The following is an 18,544-nucleotide window of genomic DNA, read 5'->3' on the forward strand; positions in this document are numbered from 1 at the left end:
AAGCTGTGGTGGCTCTTTCCACAACCAAAGTTGAGTATATGATGGTGATAAAAGTGTTCAAGGAAAGTGTTTGGTTGATAGGAATGATAAATCAGCTTAGGCTTCCTTAGGAGGCCATGTCAGTCAATTGTGATAGCGAAAGTGTGATGAATTTGGCTAAAAATTATGTTTATCACTTACGTATTAAAAATAATGATGTGTCATCATTTTATCTGATAGGTGCTTGAGAAAGGAGTCGTGCCTCTAAAGACGATCCACACAAGCATGAATCCGACTGACATGCTTACGAAGATGGTACCCATGGAGAAGTTCAAGCTTTGTACAACTTATTTAGGCTTGGCGAAGGCTTAATGAAAGACAGTGTGCACAAAAAGTGATAATGAAGCTATGATGGAAGGCAAATTAGAGATGGTGAAGGCTTACGAGTTATATACAATGAAGATTAAAGACATGGTGGAGATTGTTGTTGATGTCTTAAATTTGTCAGTAATAAAGGCTATTGATGCCATTGACAGATGCTCGATCCCATCGAGAAAATCTAAAAAATCTATGTTTGTTGCTAGATTATTTTAGAGATGCTACTTGATGGCATCGAAGGAGGCTTCAATGCCATTGATAGGACTTCGAAGGATGACGATGCCATTGAAGGTCCCATCGAACTTGCACGTAGAATTGCGCAAGTGCACGATTTGTTTTCTCTTCCGATTGTAATAGCATATATATCAGGTGTAATCGGGATTAGGGTAAAATTAAGGTGCATTAGGGCTTTCTAAAATGTTCCTAAGGGTTCAAGGGTATAACTAGGTTTTAAAGGTGATTTTACGCATATTCGAATTGGTAAGATTATCTCTTTTATAATTCTGCTTTCATAGTGCATTACTCGTTGCTTTGTCCCATGTTATTTTTTCTGAAAGGATTTTTCCACATAAAAGTCATATCTCTTGTTTTGGCTTATTTGTACGCTTGTGTGTAGTTTGCTTGATTCCGTTCTGTATACTTCCACACTTCCCAATATAGTTTATAATTCAAACTCACGTAGGTTCTTGTGTACGACAGTATTGCTAATGACACGTGTGAGTACGTGTGCAAGTCCCTGTGTAGACTATCAACATGGGTGTGTACATGGTAAGTCCTTGTGTAGGCCATCGACATGGGTGTGTATGTGGAAAGTCTTTGTGTGGGCCTTGGCATGGGTGAGTATGTGGGTAAATCCACGTGTAGGCCTCCAGTGAGAGTGTACACTTGTAAAAGTTAGAAGTGAACCAAATTTAAAACATCTGATAGTGAATACCAGTTCATTTAGGGAGAGCGTATATGTCAAGAGTAGAACAGGGAAACCAAACTATTATACATGCTTGTGTTTGTAATTGTAAATTATGTACATTCTTATTCATACTTATGTGTTTGATTAGACAAATCATATGAATGCTTGAATTGAATTATATATTAGACACTTAACTTGTTACATACACACAAGCTCACTCTCAATTATAAGCTAGTTGCCTAATTGGGAAATCTTTAATAGTTTCTGTGATCGGACGCACTATTGGCTTACAAGCCTTAGTGTTACATTACTTTGCTTAGTTTAATTGTCATATTAGTTTAAGTAGGGAATTAGATTTCAAAGTCACATAAATTTTATTTGGTCCTAATCACCCCCCATAGGACGTAGCCTTCATTCTATAACTTCGCCAAGCTTCTGCACACATATAGTATGTGAGCTCTTCATGTATAATTTCAATTACATTTGACTTCTCTCTCGCATCACAATTCTCTTCCCATTGATAATTTGAAATTTAATAGAAAATTGAAAGAGGTATATCAGTGATAAAATCATGTGGGACAAACCCACCAGTGGTTGGCAACAACCGGGCCCCATGGGCTCATATAATAAATGACACAAATCACTGCAACGTAATTTTCAAAGATAACAGGAATAACTTAACTCATGATCAGTACCTTGGTTGAACCAAAACAAGGACAGATTGGCTGGCACGTCCGTTTACAATGGAGCCCTCGTATCAACGGTCTGCATCCATGATTCCATTTAAGGAAACTAAATCTCCATGATACATTAGCGTACACGCTGAGTTAATTAAATGATAAGTGTGGCCCAAACTTTGGACGGATACAAGGGTTTTCAATTTTTTTAAGTGGAACCACGGTTCCTTAATCCTGACCATTGGTATAAATTCCACCACCATATAGATAGGGCATTGAAAAAAGAAGAAGAAAAGAAGTCATGTTATAAGATCCATCGACCAATATGCTAAGGACCTTTCTTGTATTTTTCTAATTGAATGTACGCTGGTTAGACGTTGAAAGGTCATAATCAGTTTCGTTGAGGATACGCTGAGGCATATGCCATCTAAAGTTAGACGGTACGGCAATCATCCCGAATACCAAAGTCGCTGCAGTAGTATGGAGGCAAGCACGATGTAAATGTTAAATCCACTCCATCTATCAGATTTTGTCCTTCATCTTAGGCCCTAAGGCCTATACTCGGCTACATTCACAACTCATTTGGGCCACACCATATGGAACAATAGGCATGCGATGCCAAACATGGAGCATTCATGTGTGGGGCCACGGTGGTCTGTATCCTTCAACAAACGTATTAATCAACTCATCAGGTTGAAGAGATGATGCAAAAATCAGCCTGATACAAACCTTCAGCGGGCCACATCGTGTGAACTTAGCATTGAAAGCTTACATTGTTCTCATTGGCGTGGCCCATATAAGTTTTTAATCAGTCTAATCTTCTATGTATATAGTCTAAATTATGTTTCTCACCTGATGGACAGAGCAGATTGTATACATGTATAACGTGGTAGACGGCCCATAGACCTTGGGTATTTTACACGCCGTGTAAAACCGGTGTTGTAAAGGATTCCAATCCAACCAAGGAAGGGGAAATTGAGTCGAGATTCATAGACTATTTTATCAATTATTGCCAGCTACGGACGTGGAAATGAACGTTCTTTTGGACCTGAGTTGACTAGTCAACATTCGGCAGTCCTCTTCTCTTCCGTGACATTTCGGTCCTATAAATTTCCGTAAGCCAACGGACAGAATCGATAGAGTAGTCTGCAAGAAAATCGATAGAGTAGTCTGCAAGAAAAAAAATGGTTCTGCTATTCTTGTTCTTGGTATTATTAGTAGGCTCAGGTAAGTTGTTTTTTTATGAAATGTTAAGACAACGATTTTTTTATTTTCTTTTATGCTATTGTGTCACTTTTTTATGACATCAATATATACTGTGTGAAGGGTGGACCATCTTTGTAGACACCCTGCCAAAGATGAAAAAATATTTTACAGGAACTGAGTTGAAATTCAAAATAAAATACCAGAATTATTTAGAAAACTCTTGGAAACGTTTAATCAGCCAATCAAAGAACTCTCTCATAATTTCTTGGAACAAAGCTAGTGAAAAAAAAAAAAAGAAAGAAAGAAAGAAAGAAAGAAGAGGAGAAAAAGCTGTCAACCAAAATCGAATTCCCACCGGCCACCAACTACCAATCAAGGACTTACCTACGCATAGCACTTTGACCACTTATATCACAAAAATATCTTGAAAAGTGTTCTTTGATCGTTGGGGGAATCGAATTTCTGTGATGTTTAAAGTCAGCCACTGTCAGCACGATAACTCCTAGCAACTGAAAGCAGTCTTGGGTGTCATGATCAGCCATTTAGGTAGTCAGAAGGAATTTGATTGTCATCACCTCGCCTATTAAGCATATCAATCACCATTTGTATGGAAGCAAAAGAAAGTTGAGAGAGAGCCAAGGAGAGGGGTTAGGCTAAGGGGCTGGGAACGCCAAGGAATAAAAGAAGAAAATGAGAGACAATAAATGAAAACAAGAAAGATTATCTTAGAATCTATGAGTATTATATGAATTGAGGATATTCGATCATTTCTTTCAATGAAGAGTTTTTGATTCTCACTTTTTCTATCACATTTCATTATCAAGCTGCATTTACTTTCCGCTAATTTCTTATTTACCATTTCCGTATTGTAGTTTTGATTACCGTTGAGTGACTGGTCTCCGTAACCATATATAGTTACGGCCTTTTTTCTTGCTTCTTTCCTTTGATGTCAGATGTGTTAAGCTAACTTTGAGGGCATTGCCAGTCCTTACTCTGATAAATGTTTCAAAGCTTTGTAAATTAAAAAATAAAAATACAAAATCTACTAAAGTAGAGATCGCATGATGGTATGAGTAGAAAAATGGTGTCTAACCCCTTCATTTTCTATTACTAAGGTCATTACTCGAAATTTTTGACCTCAGACTAAATATAAAGGTCACTCAATTTGAAAAGAATTGCTATTCCTCATCTTACAAGTGATTCTATGATGCCAAGTGATTGTTGATTCAGGATTTCATTGGCTAGTAATGACTCGAAGTCAAACATATATATATATATATATATATATATATATATATATATATATATATATATATATACACACACACACACACGCGCGCACACACCCCACACACTCACACTAGTGGAATTTCACCACCTATGGGTATTCGAACCCTTGACCGGGAGTTGAAACTCCGGAGAGTTTATCACCCGAGCAAGAGTACTAGACTCATAGTCAAACATATCATTTTCTTTGAGTCCTTACCACACCCTTTGTAAATTTAAAAAGCAAAAGTGAAGATGTGAGCACGCTGACCATGGAGAGCATTCACAGCATAACGATCACCTACGATGAAAACTAGAATTATACATTAACGGATGAAATCAACACTATAACTGATGTCTTGACTTAGTGCAAGTGTGTGGCCCACTTGAGGGGTGGATTGTTCCCTGTTTTTCTCCTAGTGATCTTCATGGTATATATGGTCCACATCATGGCTTAGATGCTTTATAGTGTCGTTAGAGTTGTCCATATATACCTGAACTCGTAGGTACCTGATGTCCTAATCAAAATTTAAAGGGTCCGGGTCCAATGTTTCAACTTGTCAAGTAATCAGTGTTAGAGAATTTATTTCCATTCATGGACTTTTGGCCCACTGGGTCCATGACCCATTGAACCGACACTTTGTAGGCTCATTCGCCACCTCCGTATTTTCTTTATAGAGAGTGGGGAGAGTGCTTTCTCTAACCCTAAAATTATGTTAATTGGATCCGATATGGTTTCAGCTTTTAGGACAAGGTTAAATTCGATTGCAATTGATATCTGGTTGCATGCATTAACTAGGACCTGGTCAAAATTGCATCAGACCAAGTCCAATTAGTTTTGATGGTTATATTATATATTTAATATATTACATTTATTCTGGCAATTGAATAAGGTTTTGATAGTCATATGCATTTAAAGGATCTCATTTACACAAAGCGTGCATGTATCAAAGTAGCACATGCGTGTGGTATACAAAACCATCCATCAAGAGGGCTTGACCATATAAAAATGATTTTATTTGGCTTAAACGAATTAGAAACCTAGATTTAAAGACCTTATACGTACGCATGGAAGGTATTCAAATCTAGTTGAATTCAGGTACGCGTCCCTAGTGGGGGTGGCTAACAGTGACTTGTGAACTGACAGTGGGGTTTACAAACAAGCTAACAAAAAAAAAAAAAAAAAGTATGCGTCCTTAAGAACGCTTAGAAACCTGGCAGCTGGGTAAGGCCACTACCATATGACCTGATGCATGGACTGCCCTAAACATTGGATGTTATATTAGCACATATTTTGCAAGGGTGTATGTGATCTTCTCTGTTGTGTGTGTGTATATCAAATCAGTTCTCATATAAATTTCGCGAGAACTTTTGACACGTGGCGTGGGTACAAAATTCCAACAATGTAGTACATTGGATGAGTCACCTCATCAAACACCAAAGGCTAAGTTTTTGGCTTGATTCAAAATTTTGGTGGGCCATAACAAAGTGAGAAGCAAATCAAGGGCATGGATCCTTACTCTTGCTCCGGTGGTAGACTCTCAGATTTTCAACACCGGGTCAAGGGTTCGAGTATCCATAGGTGGTGAAATCCCACTATAGCGTGACTGTGTGTGCGTGTGTGTGCGTGTTTTAAAAAAATAATAATAACAAGGGCATGGAGGTTTTAACTTTGCCATGACCCATCAGATTTTTTAACCAGGCTAAAACGTCACACTTAAAGGCTTTATAAGGTGACTCATCGGCACACACATCACGGTGGTGCCCACGCAACTCGACCTCATGGAAAGCTCCCATGAGGTCGACCTCATAGTACCATTTCCACACACACATATATATATCGTTTTAGAGCTCACTTTGCCTTGTCGGAACCCAGGATCATTTCAGCATGAGGCTACGGGGCCCCAAATGCAGATTTGGTTTGATGATTTTGAGCCGTCCATCTTCTCTATTCTGCCATACATGAGCCATTGCTGCAGTGACACTTCCTTTGGTCTCTCCCATTCCAGAACATGAATGGCTACCATCATAAGACCATCTCAGTATGTGGGTCCCAACGGAACAACACAAGCTGGTCATCTTGATTTGCCACACAGGCGAAATGAACTCATTTTCTTTCGTTTGTCATTACTAACTTCTTCTGTGAAACAATAGAGATTTACTGCGTTGCTTCTTTGGGGATCGACTGCGGATCTGTAAACTACGTTGACAGCAACGGCATAAGATGGTATTCCGACAATCTTTTTATCTACCCCGGCAACAACAGCCAAGTCCTCATAAACACTACGATCGCAAGCCAACAGATGAGTACGCTCCGGTTCTTCCCTGATCGGAACAAGAACTGCTACATCCTGCCTGTGTTTGCCTATCGGAAATGGCTCCTTCGGGCCGGTTTTTACTATGGGAATTATGACGGTCAGTCGAGGCCACCTACCTTTGATCTACAGTTTGATGGAAACCTGTGGGCCACCGTCACTACTTCCCTTGACGAGCCCAGTTTCTTCGAAGTGATCATGATACCCACGAGGGAAAACGTCAGCATCTGTTTGGCCCGCACGGTCGATGGTGGGGTCCCCTTCATCTCTTCTTTGGAAATTCTGGAACTTGGCATGAACATGTACGGCTGGATGCAGGGTAACCAGGTCTTATTCAAGGAATACAGATTGAACTTTGGAGCAACAGAAATGGTCAGGTGAGTGGTAATATCTTCAAATTTTAAGAGTGAACCCTATTAGGGGACCGCAGAAACACACAAAAATAAATAAAGTGAAGTAATTCAATCGCACCAAGCAAGCACAACGCAAACACCAAATTTAACATGAAAAAACCAGGGCACAAAATGGCAAAATACACTATAAAAGCATAAATCACATGAGATAGAGAGAATACCCAATTCGAACAAGCCTTGAATCTCCCTTATAAGCCTTTTGAAACTCTAGGAACGAATTAGAAAGCTTTAGATACATCTCAATCCCAATTATACTCCTATATATATATATATATATAGCATCTAGGAGAATCCCAATCAAAATCGAAAACGAATCTCATAAATACACAACTTTGCATGAATCTCATAAATACACAACTTTGCATAAATCTATGCATACTTTCGATGGCACCCTCGATTAGACTTTGATGACATCGACTAAACCAATGATGGCATCGAACTAATACCAAAACATTCAAGCGATCAAACATGAAAATCTAAATTTTACCAATGATATCGACCAAGCCTTTGATGGCATCGAAAAATGACGCATAAAGTGTCGAACAACTAATTTGATTTATTCCGGATATCGCCAATGGCATCGAGCCGACTTCGATGGCATTGAAACTATCATTGATAGATTTTTGAATTTATAGATTTAAGACTATCAACAATGTCCACCATGTCTTCAATCATCATCCTTCATAGCTTCTTTTCCTCTTTCTCTAATCCTACCTTGCATCATCGATCCACAATTGCTTCTCGTACATCCTCCGTTTTACTTTATGCTTTTGCTAAGCCCAAAAAAATTGCACAAAACCTGAACTTCTTTGCGGTAACCACCTTAGTGAGTATGTCCGTCGGATTCACGCTCCTGTAAATCTTCACTAAAGTAACGCTTCCTTCCTTAAGTACTTGTTGGATAAAATAGTGACGAACATCAATGTGTTTAGTACGTGAGTGATAAATAAAATTTTTAGCCAAATTGATAGCGCTTTCGCTGTCGTAATTAACCGGCATAGCCTCCTGCTAAAGTCTTAATTGATTTATCATCCCTCTCAACTGAACACCTTCCTTAAATATTTCCGTCACTGTCATATGCTCAGAATCAATTATCAAAAGAGCCACCATAGACTGAATGTTCAACATCCAACTAATTGTTTCACCCGCTAGTACAAACGAGTAACCTGAAGTCAATTTTCTGAAATCTATACTGCCTACGTAATCTGAATCCACATATCCAACTAACTTGGCCCCTATCTTCTCAAAAGTTAAGATATAGTCTTTTATACATCGAATGTATCAAAGTAGCCACTGCACCACTTTCTAGTTTTGTTTTCCTATGTTAGACATATATCTACTCACAACACCAACTAGCCATAAAATATCCGATTTTATACAGACCATGATATACATTAAACTGTTAACCACATTCGAATAAGGCACATGAGACATATCATACTTTTCCTCATTTAATTTAGGACATTATTTTGAGGAAAGCTTGAAGTGAGCCATGTGGGGAATGCTGAACTAACTATGCCTTGTCCATCTCATACTTGATTGATACCTTCTGAAGGTATCTTCGAGCAATCGAATAGGGCTTCGATATCATTGAGAATTGCATCCAATTAATCTAGCAACCAAACTTGATTTTCTGTAATTCTTTGATATCATTGAACTGTCATTGATTCATCGAGGACTGGCTTCGATGACATCGAACAACCTTCAATGACATAAACAGCGTGGATTTTTGCACTTTGTAATTTTGACTTTTTTCCTTCTCTACTTGGTTTCCTTGGATCTTAGGGTCTTGAAATCTTTAATCTTGGTCTCTTAAGATCCATTCTTTGCCTTGGTGATTCTTAAGCATTAAATCCAAGCTTTTAACATTATTTTCAATCCAAGCTCTAAAACTCACCTCGCAATAAAAACATGTATAAAATATACCCATGAAGTGTTATCGTGTTCATAAAACCAATATATAAATGGGAGGAAATATGCAATATTTGAAACATAACAATAATACTGCCCAAATCTCCTTATTGGCCCAAGGCATTCCTTATCCATTTATTCATCAAATTTGCAATTAACCACTGAATCATCAACTAGTTGTGGATTCGGTTAGTACATTCCATACCCTCTATCATAATTTTGATGTCATGAGCTCTGCTTTTATGCTTCATCTCTTCCCTAATTGTCCCCAGTATCTATCTTTATTTTACCATTTGTTGAAAAATTACTATAGACTTTAGTCAATAGATCTCATAAGTTAATCATCACCTAATTCTCCCTTACTTCATTTAGAGTGGAGAAATCTATAGTCGAGTAGAAAAAAGTAACAATCGAAGGTATTAAAAGTCAACAATACCTCAGTCAGCAGTTTCTCTTGTTCAAAGGAAGACATGATCAAAGAAGACGACATTAAATGCATCAATCGGATCCTTTTTCTAACACCAATAAGGGCAGTCGAACCTTCTCCTTTTACATTAATAATATTGATGTTAAAATCTAGTCGATCCCATTCCGTTTCTTGAGAGCCCATTGAGTACCTACAAGTGATTGGAGACAAGCAGACACTAGGGGCACCAATTATGGCTAGGGGCCCTCCAATGCCTAAGTCAGGGTAGGCTCACGGTAGGCATAATAGAATTGGGTTATTGTGCATACTTTTCTATTCAGTTAGGCCTCTATTTATAATCCTTTAGGATCACTTATGTGTTACAGTGAATCTGCTAGATAGACCCGTATCATAAAATGAATTTATCCCTGCAAGGACCGTATCCTAGACCGTACCATTTCGTAGGCTTCCGCGGTCCTCTTGGTCGAATTCCGGCAACCCTCGACCTATATCCGACGTTTACACGCGATCCTAGGCCGAGTCCTGCATATTGGAGTCGAGTCAACTCAAAACTTATACCCCGGCAATCGCGCTGTCGCCGCGGTTCCAACGTCGCGACTCGCGCATCGATCCGATACCTGGGCCAGGAGATGTGGGCTTGCGTTCATTCTGAAGAAACGCTGCGCGTTGCAAATTCTGAGAGAATCTCTACGACCCGTCACATCAATTAATCAAGTACACATCAAGTACACCACCCATGCCCCATGCCACCCCACCCCTCACAAGTCAACTCTCTCTCTCCCCACCCATTCCTCTTTTACCCAAAATTCAACCCAACCCATCCCTCTTCTTACACACCCATCACTTACCCCATCACTCACCCCATCACTCTCTTTCTCTTTCAATCTCTCTCTCTCTCATTTTAAAATTCATTTTCAAGCAACCCCCATGAGAGGTGGACATCCAAGCTCCCCAAGAGAGAAGCCATGTGTGGCCCACCTTCCTATCACCCAATCTCACTCTCCAAAATCAATCTCAACCGTTGAATCTTGTTCCCTCGAAGCTCTAGATGTGTTGGTGGAAAAAGGAAGAAGAAGATCCTACAGTGGGTGAGTTATGATTTGATTTTGATGATTTTAGGGCCCACTTATCGCGGGACCCATCTTGATGTATGTTTTGTATTTTGGAGGGGCCCATAGTGGTGAGGTCCCTCCCATTTTCGCCGCTTCTCTCTCTCTTATTTTCTCCCTTGTATGATGGTGTCCACACGTATGGACCCACTTAATCTGCACCGTCCATCTGTTGAGCTACTGGGCAGTAGCCTAGCAGCATATAGCAGCTTCAATCGACATTAGTATGCTGTGGGCTGGCTGATGTATGTGTTTTATACACACCTCCATTTATGTTATGTGGAACCCACCACCAATCGTGTATTTAATGTATGGGGTGGCCACGTGTACGTGGACCCCACCGGAAGCATGCATCCATCCATGCTGTCGTGGAACCCACCTTATATATGTGTTTCATACACACACCGTCCACCGTCCAGTCTCTAGACGGTGGAACCATTTAGTTCAACAGTGTTGCATTCACACTATTCATACTTTTTGCTTGATGTAGGATCCCACCTAGACTTATATTACATCTCTGTCGTCCATCCCATTTCCCATCTCATTTTAGGTGTTGAGCCAAAAATTGGAACCAATCCAAATCTCTGGTAGGCCACAACATCAAAAATATTTTTTTAATAAATGATAAATTGTTAGGATCCGCTGTAATGTTTTTGTGCGTCAAAACATACCCAATATTGGGCTTGTTAGACCTATCCCAAGCCCAGGAACCCGGTAGGCGGACTGGATCGCCCTAATGTGAGCCCCACATACAAAAATCCGTAGTATAACCAAAATTCAAAAAAAACAAAAAAAACAGAGGTGACTCTGGATGCTGTTGCTGTGTCACGCCCCAGACTCGGTAACCGGACTCACAAGGAACCCGATGGCCGGTTCTGGCCGCAACAGCCTCCGTAGTACCCCATTCTCGGCTCCTGAGGTAGGTTCCGATCCTGGGATCCTACAAGGAGGATTTTCATAACAATATAATCACTTCCAATGCGAGCATACCCAAGATCACAGCAAGTACATCTGAGAATAACAAAGGCACACATCACAAAATCCACTAAATATTTAAACTTTTACAATCATCCAAAAGGTCCAAAAGGACATACATGAGAATAAAAAGGAAAAGAGAGAAAAATCAGCAACACTGGAGTCCTCACTGCTCAACTCTACTCCATGCTCTGCTGCTACGGCGCCTACCTAGAGTCTCCTGCACGTATCAATCGTGCATAAGCTTATAGACGCTTAGAGGGTGGTGTAAGTGTGTGACAATGGTGCACAGAAGAATAGTAGGAGGTATAAGGAGAGAAGCATAATCAATGAACATATCACTAGTCTTACCAAGGCTTACCATGAATGCGATACAATAAGTAATGAATGCCATACCAAGGTAATGTATGAAAGGGGGGCTTGTACAGCCAATGCTAATGCAATGTAAGTAATGTCAGTGCTCATATCCAAACCATAAGTCAAGTACATTTTCAATCATAAGGAAATCACCGGGGTCCATTACACTGCTGAATGACTGCCGCTCTGCAGACCCCGCACAGTCAAACGAGCATAAGAGACCTCACTACCCGCCTGTGGACAACCAATCACCAACAAGGCCTGAAGGTAGCGGACCCATTTACGAGCTGGTCAGACTCAGCCTAGCAATGCCTCCTCACACCAGGCAGGTAAGGCCACACCCCTATCCAACCGACTACACGACAGTGGGAGTCGCGGCCTAACGGTATAAGGCCCTCGTGCGCTCATGTATTCCACCCGGTCACGGCGTTGGAGCAGATCCTTGGTACCATGGAAGTTTTGGGAATCTCACCCATGGGCATCCTACGCACCCAGTATGCTCAAGTAATATTTCCGGTGTCCACATATGCGGCCATCCACAAATGTCCCTGTGAAGGCAAGGCCCTGATGAAGCAAGGGCGGTATCCTCATGAAATGCGATGCCAATGCATGAGTCGCACACACAAATCATGCACAAGTTTCAGACACTCAATGTGCAAAAAGGGAAGAAACTCCATCCCTGAATGACCACTATACAATGCAATCAATTCATACAGATGATGCATATGGGTTGCAACGATGTAAGTGTGCTACCTGAGGAATATGAAATCGTCTGTCCCAAGGAGGGTCAAGACCTAGGCACATCGTCAGGTAATATAAGAAGAAGAGAAGTCCTCTAGTGGGAGCCCGGTACTTTGGGATGACCCACAAACTAAGAGAGTCAAAATCCTAAGGAGGAAAGTCCTAGCCAGGCCCAAGGTGGGCCTTTAACCACCTATAAGGGCCTCTATGGGCCTACCTTAGGGCCACCAAGGAGGACATCCAACCTCAACTGGGTCCCAAAAGGTAGCCTACTATATATGCAAAGAAAGGTCCAAGGCACAATCAACCCATGGCCTAGTGGGCCATACACTAAGCCCAAAAATAAAGGCAACCTGGTGGGCCCTTAAGCAAGGTTAGGGCCCAACCATAAGGGTCATAGGTTCATTCATTGTGGTAGGCCTAATGGGCAGCCCATTATCCCAACATATGGAAAATTCTTAAATTTTTAACACATGTAAGTTGGGCCTCACATCTCGGCCCAAGTATGGATTTATTATAGTGGGCAAACAAGGGCCCAACTACTTGAGTATTTAGCCCATAAGGCCCATTACAATGACATGGTAAATATAGGACCCAAGGGTTCAATGGGCCTATCAAAAGTTCCAGCCCAACCAAGGCTATAAGGCCCTTACTTAACTAAGAGACTAGCCCAAGAAGAATCCTATTTGGGATGGGCCTTTAATCATACACTAATTAAGCCCAAAAAATAAAAATTAAGATGATAAGATACTGACATAAATCCTCCTCAAATCTAGTGGGCCATATTGCCCCAAAGAACATCTATAGGCAATAGTTATTGGGCTCAATGCCAAATTCCAGCCCACCCAAATTTCTGGGTTGGTTGGAGTTCAGCATTAGAAGTATTTTTTTTAGTATAATTAATTCTGGATGGCTCACACACATCACTGTGGGCCCCACCAGATGAGAGAGGATATACAATACATGTATGAAATGGGCCAGACTGTTAGAATGCAAGCCCAGCAGTAGCCTAAGGCAGGGATGTCCCATGTGTAGGCAATCCTATGGGCCTGGGGTATATGGCCCAAAAATCCACCTAATGTGTTCTAATTGAATAAAAAGGGGGCAAGTATGATCAATCCCCTAAGGACCCTACATGGATGGGTGGTGGGACATTCAACACATCGAGGTGGGCCCACGAAGCAGGCTACATGCCCCAGCCTGGGCGTCCTTGCCTAGCAGACCACTTCCAGCCATACCACGGGCAACTCAAATGTATTTTGGATCTGAAATTTTACAAAGTGATACTTCCATAGGTGACCTACACCCCCACAAAATTTCAAGATTTTTGGACACTTATAAATATTTTAATTTATTTAAATAAAATAGACTGTCCAGAAAATCGGACTGACCTGGACGTCCCAACGTGGTGGGCTAGTCCGGCCCTTGCCACGGTGTACACAGAGGTCCATTGGCCCTGAAATTTGGTAAGTGGGTCTTAGAATGGGTGGAACATATCTCCACAAAATTTCAGAATTTTTAGACATATATAAATATTTTAATTTATTTAAAGAAATCAATCTGTCCTAAAAATCGGACTGATCTGGACACCGTATTGTAATGGGCCAGTCCAGCCACCACCATGGTGTGTACAGGTGTCCATTGGCCCCAAAATTTTGTAGGTGGGTCCTACCATAAGTGAACCACCTCTCTGTAAAATTTTATGATTTTTGGATACTCATAAATATTTTAATTAAATTAGGAATTTCAATCTGTCCAGGAAGGGATGTTGCTGTCCATGCATTGTTTACCCAATAAGGTGGGCCCAACCTTCATCCAAGAGGGGAAAAATGGAGGTTTAGTATTTTCTTCATAAAATAAAGTAAGGTGGGGTCCATAAAAGTGGCCCATCCTTCAGAGAAACCAAGCTGAAGTGTATGTTTTCCCTCCATACATGTGGGTTGGACAGCCCAACAAGGTGGACCGCCCACCCCTATGGGCCTCCTTTTTGGGTACCATATCATGGACCATCTGAGGTATGACCCATCACACCTCATGGTGGGGTCCACACCTTCTCATTACACTCCATACTTATAAAGAAAATAATGACAATCATGATCCAAAAATCCATGCCAAAGATTGAACATGACAATCCATGCAACAGTCCAAGTTTTTGGACAGCAATACATGGCTGGACACATCAGCTTATATCTCAATAATCCCAGCCATAAAAAGGGTGTGTAGCCTTCCTCAGTGGGCCCCACATAAGTCCAGATCACATACTAGAACTAGGACACTTGCATGCATTTGATTAAGGTGTCCGATGATCATGGAGTTAGGTGATAAGAGCATCTCACCTTGCTGGATTTTTATTTTTATTTATTTTGGGACATCCAAGGCCCACTATAAATGGGCCACACACACACTATCATCCATACATCAGAGAAAGAAAAGAAGGAAAGAGAGTAATCCGGCCATGGGGGTAGGGCCCCGCCACTAGTGGGCCCTCCCAAGAGTGAATCATACCCATACAACTACATTGATTTTACATGCAACATAAAATCACTACATGCATGATATATAATTGTTATGGATGGTTGGGATGCCATCCCAACATGATCCTTAGGGTCTAGATGACCTTAAGATGGAGTTGATTATAAAATACATCATGATGGGGTCCATGGAGAATGGCCCCATCATGGATCATGACATGCATGTAGGATGGGCCAAAGGGCCACATCCATGGGATCAAATGGGATCCCCACCATGGATTGGTGGGTCCCATATGATCCATCTAGAAAGAAAAAAGATCAAAGGGTAGAAAATAAGATCAATAATTATAATCACCCACCTTGAATCTTCAAGCTACCACCAACACTAGGTACTCCAAGCTCCAAGCTTAAAGGTTCAATGGTCAAGATGAATTTGTGGTGGCTAGATGGAGGAAGAAAGGAAGGGGAAGTTGCTGGAAATTGGGAGAGGGAGGGCTGGAAATTCTTCCATGGAAGAGGAAAATGAGAGAATGAAGGAGGAGAGAGAGGAAGGGAAGGTTGTAGGGGAGTCATCATTACTCTCCCTCCTTGGTTAGAGAAAGAAATCATAACCTATGGTGATACAAACAATGCTTGCTAGGGTAGGTTAGGTGTGGGTAGTGTTTAGGATGGGTAGTGTTTATTCCATGGGAATTATAGTGTGTGTGGGTGGTGTGCATGGGAACTTGTGCCTGAGAGTGGTCCATATGCTTTTGTACAAAAAGTGGGCCACATGATGAAATGCTCACAACTTTTGATCTATAAGTCGGATGAATGCACAAGACACGTCGTTGGAATCGCAACGACGATGCGGTCACAATGGTATAGGTCTCAACTCGATCCGAGTCGGGTCTTCATGACTAGGCTCACGGATGACCGCAAACACTATCCAAGGGTCACGGGTCGCCGGGATTCGACCGGTAGGACCGCGGGATCAAGATGGACGGAATGCATACTCACACACACACATGCACACATGCGAACTCGGGTCGGGTCTCACATGCTGTCAGCGTCCAGCGGACGTTGACGTAAGCAGCGTCCTAGCTTAAGACGGGCAGGGAGAGAGGGCCCTACCTCGAACCCCCACCGTGATGCATGTGGAGCATCCACACCGTCCATTTGATGGGTCCCTTTTATTTATGGGTGCCTCCAAAAATCAGTCGTAAATAGAACTCAGGGGACCCACACCATCTACAATCTTATGAAGACATGCTAAGCATATAAAAGCAATTGCTGGGGCTCATATGAGATCTGGATGTACCTAAAACTTGGTCTGACTCTTTAACCAAGTGGGATACACATAATGGATGGGTTGGATTTGTGAACCACAGCTTGGTGGGCCCAACAAATGAATATGAGTGCTTTAATGGAGGGTAACCACTTACCTGTGTGTACAGTGTGGCCCACACAAGCCACTGGTTACTTGATTTTAAGTCCCAAGCCCCACCATGATGTGTGTATCATACCCACACAGTTAAACTATTTTGAGCCATGGGCCCCATTGCATTGTATGGCCCACCTTAGATGCATGTGTTGTACACACACCGTCCCTCTATGGGACCCACCAAAATGCATGCGTGATATATCCACGTTGTCCATCTACTAGGGACGGCAGGCCCCTTTGACACGGGTGATATATATATATATATATATATATATATATATATATATATATATATATATATATATATATATATATATATATATATATATCCAGCCGTCCATCTATTTCACATGGGGAGTGGACCCCACCTTAATATATGTATTGCATATTGTACCGTCCATTTCTGGACAGTACCATGTAGGCCGACCTTGATGTACATGCTGTAAATCCAGCCGTCCACCTGTTTTACCAATGGGACCCACCCTTGATGTATTTATTCTATATCCATGCTGTTTATCAGGTGGACCACACTGCAACCAGTGAGGGATTGAATGTCTACCATTGAAACCCCTTTTGGGAGTGCGAAAGTTTTGGACCAGAATGAAATTTGTTCTTCCTCTTGATTCAGGTTTCTGTGACCGTATGAGCAGGTTTGGATGGAAAATAAACATTGTGGTGCGCCCTAGTACTCTAACGGTGATAAATCATTATCATCACTGTTATTTCCCATTATGATCCATTTGGGTAGCACTCTAAAATGATCTCTAAATAAAGATGTATGGTGTAGATAGCCCACCTAGAACTGTGGGCCCGATTTGATGTATTTGGGGCCCATTTGATGAGGCCCGATGTTATGTATTTGGGTCCATTTGGTAAGGCCCGATGTAACATATGAGGCCCTTGTATGAGGCCCAATTTGTTGTATTTGCGACCCATTTGAGTGAGGCCCATTGTGATGTGTATTTGGCCCATATCGTGCAACCCATTGTGATATGTATTAAGCCTGTTGGCGTGGCCCATTTGATACATATGAGACCTATGCACAGGGCCCACTTGTTGTGTATTTGAAGACATATATTTCGACCCTTGAATGGGGCCCGACTTAATTTATTTGTGGCCCATTGTGATATATTTTCTGTCCATACGATGAGGCCCATTATGTTGTGTATGAGGCCCTTGTGAGAGGCCAAGGGCCCACTATATGTCCGGCCCTATGAAGGCCACTCCTTGGGAGCAATGTTGGTTAGACGTCCACATTGATGGGCAATGATGGTTGGATGTCCACATTGTGACTTTCCCTTAGGCCTTGCTAGGCTCATTCTTGTCGAGGCAGATTTTGATTGTCGAGGCCGATTATTAAGGCCAATCCTAATTGTCGAGGCCGATTGTCGAGGCCGATTCCGATTTATCGAGGCCGATTTTGATTGTCGAGGCCGAGTATCGAGGCCGATTTTGAGTGTCAATTTTGATTGCCAAGGCCGATTGTCGAGACCTATATGATGTATATGCGACCTGTAATTGAGGCCCATTGTGATGTATTCATGGCCCATGGATAAGGTCCCTTGTAATGTATTCATGGCCTATGGGCAAGGCCCATTGTGATATGTATTAGGCTCATGTGCATGGCCCATTTGATGTATTCAAGACCCATGTGCAGGGCCCACATGTCATGTATTTGAGGCCCATGAGCAGGGCCCACCGGTTGTGTATATGTGGCCCTTGAGTAAGGTCTATTGTATTATATATTAGATCTTTGTGCGAGGCCTTGGGCCCATTATATGTTTGACTCTATGTGGGTCATTCCTTGGGAGCAATGTTGGTTAAATGTCTATATTGTTGAGGCCGATTGTTGTTGCCGGTTATTAATACTGATTATGAGTATGTGATAGCATAGCATGATGATACATGCCCATACGCATCATCTGCATGCTTATTATGAGATGTGATTGACCATTGCATATGTCATTGGGCAGGATGATATGAGACCCC

General features: G+C 41.6%; 1 protein-coding gene across 1 annotated transcript in view; it reads left to right on the forward strand.

Annotated features, from left to right (window-relative positions):
• Positions 1 to 575: 575 nt before the first annotated feature.
• LOC131254171 (uncharacterized protein At1g24485-like) overlaps positions 576 to 18,544 on the forward strand; it is a 28,538-nt gene continuing 10,569 nt past the window's right edge. The window contains exons 1-2 of the mRNA XM_058255173.1: positions 576 to 666; positions 6,568 to 7,105. Of these exons, the coding sequence (XP_058111156.1) occupies positions 576 to 666; positions 6,568 to 7,105 (629 nt within the window). The remainder of the gene's footprint in view (positions 667 to 6,567; positions 7,106 to 18,544) is intronic.

The sequence above is a fragment of the Magnolia sinica genome, chromosome 8 (assembly GCF_029962835.1).
Source record: "Magnolia sinica isolate HGM2019 chromosome 8, MsV1, whole genome shotgun sequence".
Classification (NCBI taxonomy): Eukaryota; Viridiplantae; Streptophyta; class Magnoliopsida; order Magnoliales; family Magnoliaceae; genus Magnolia; species Magnolia sinica.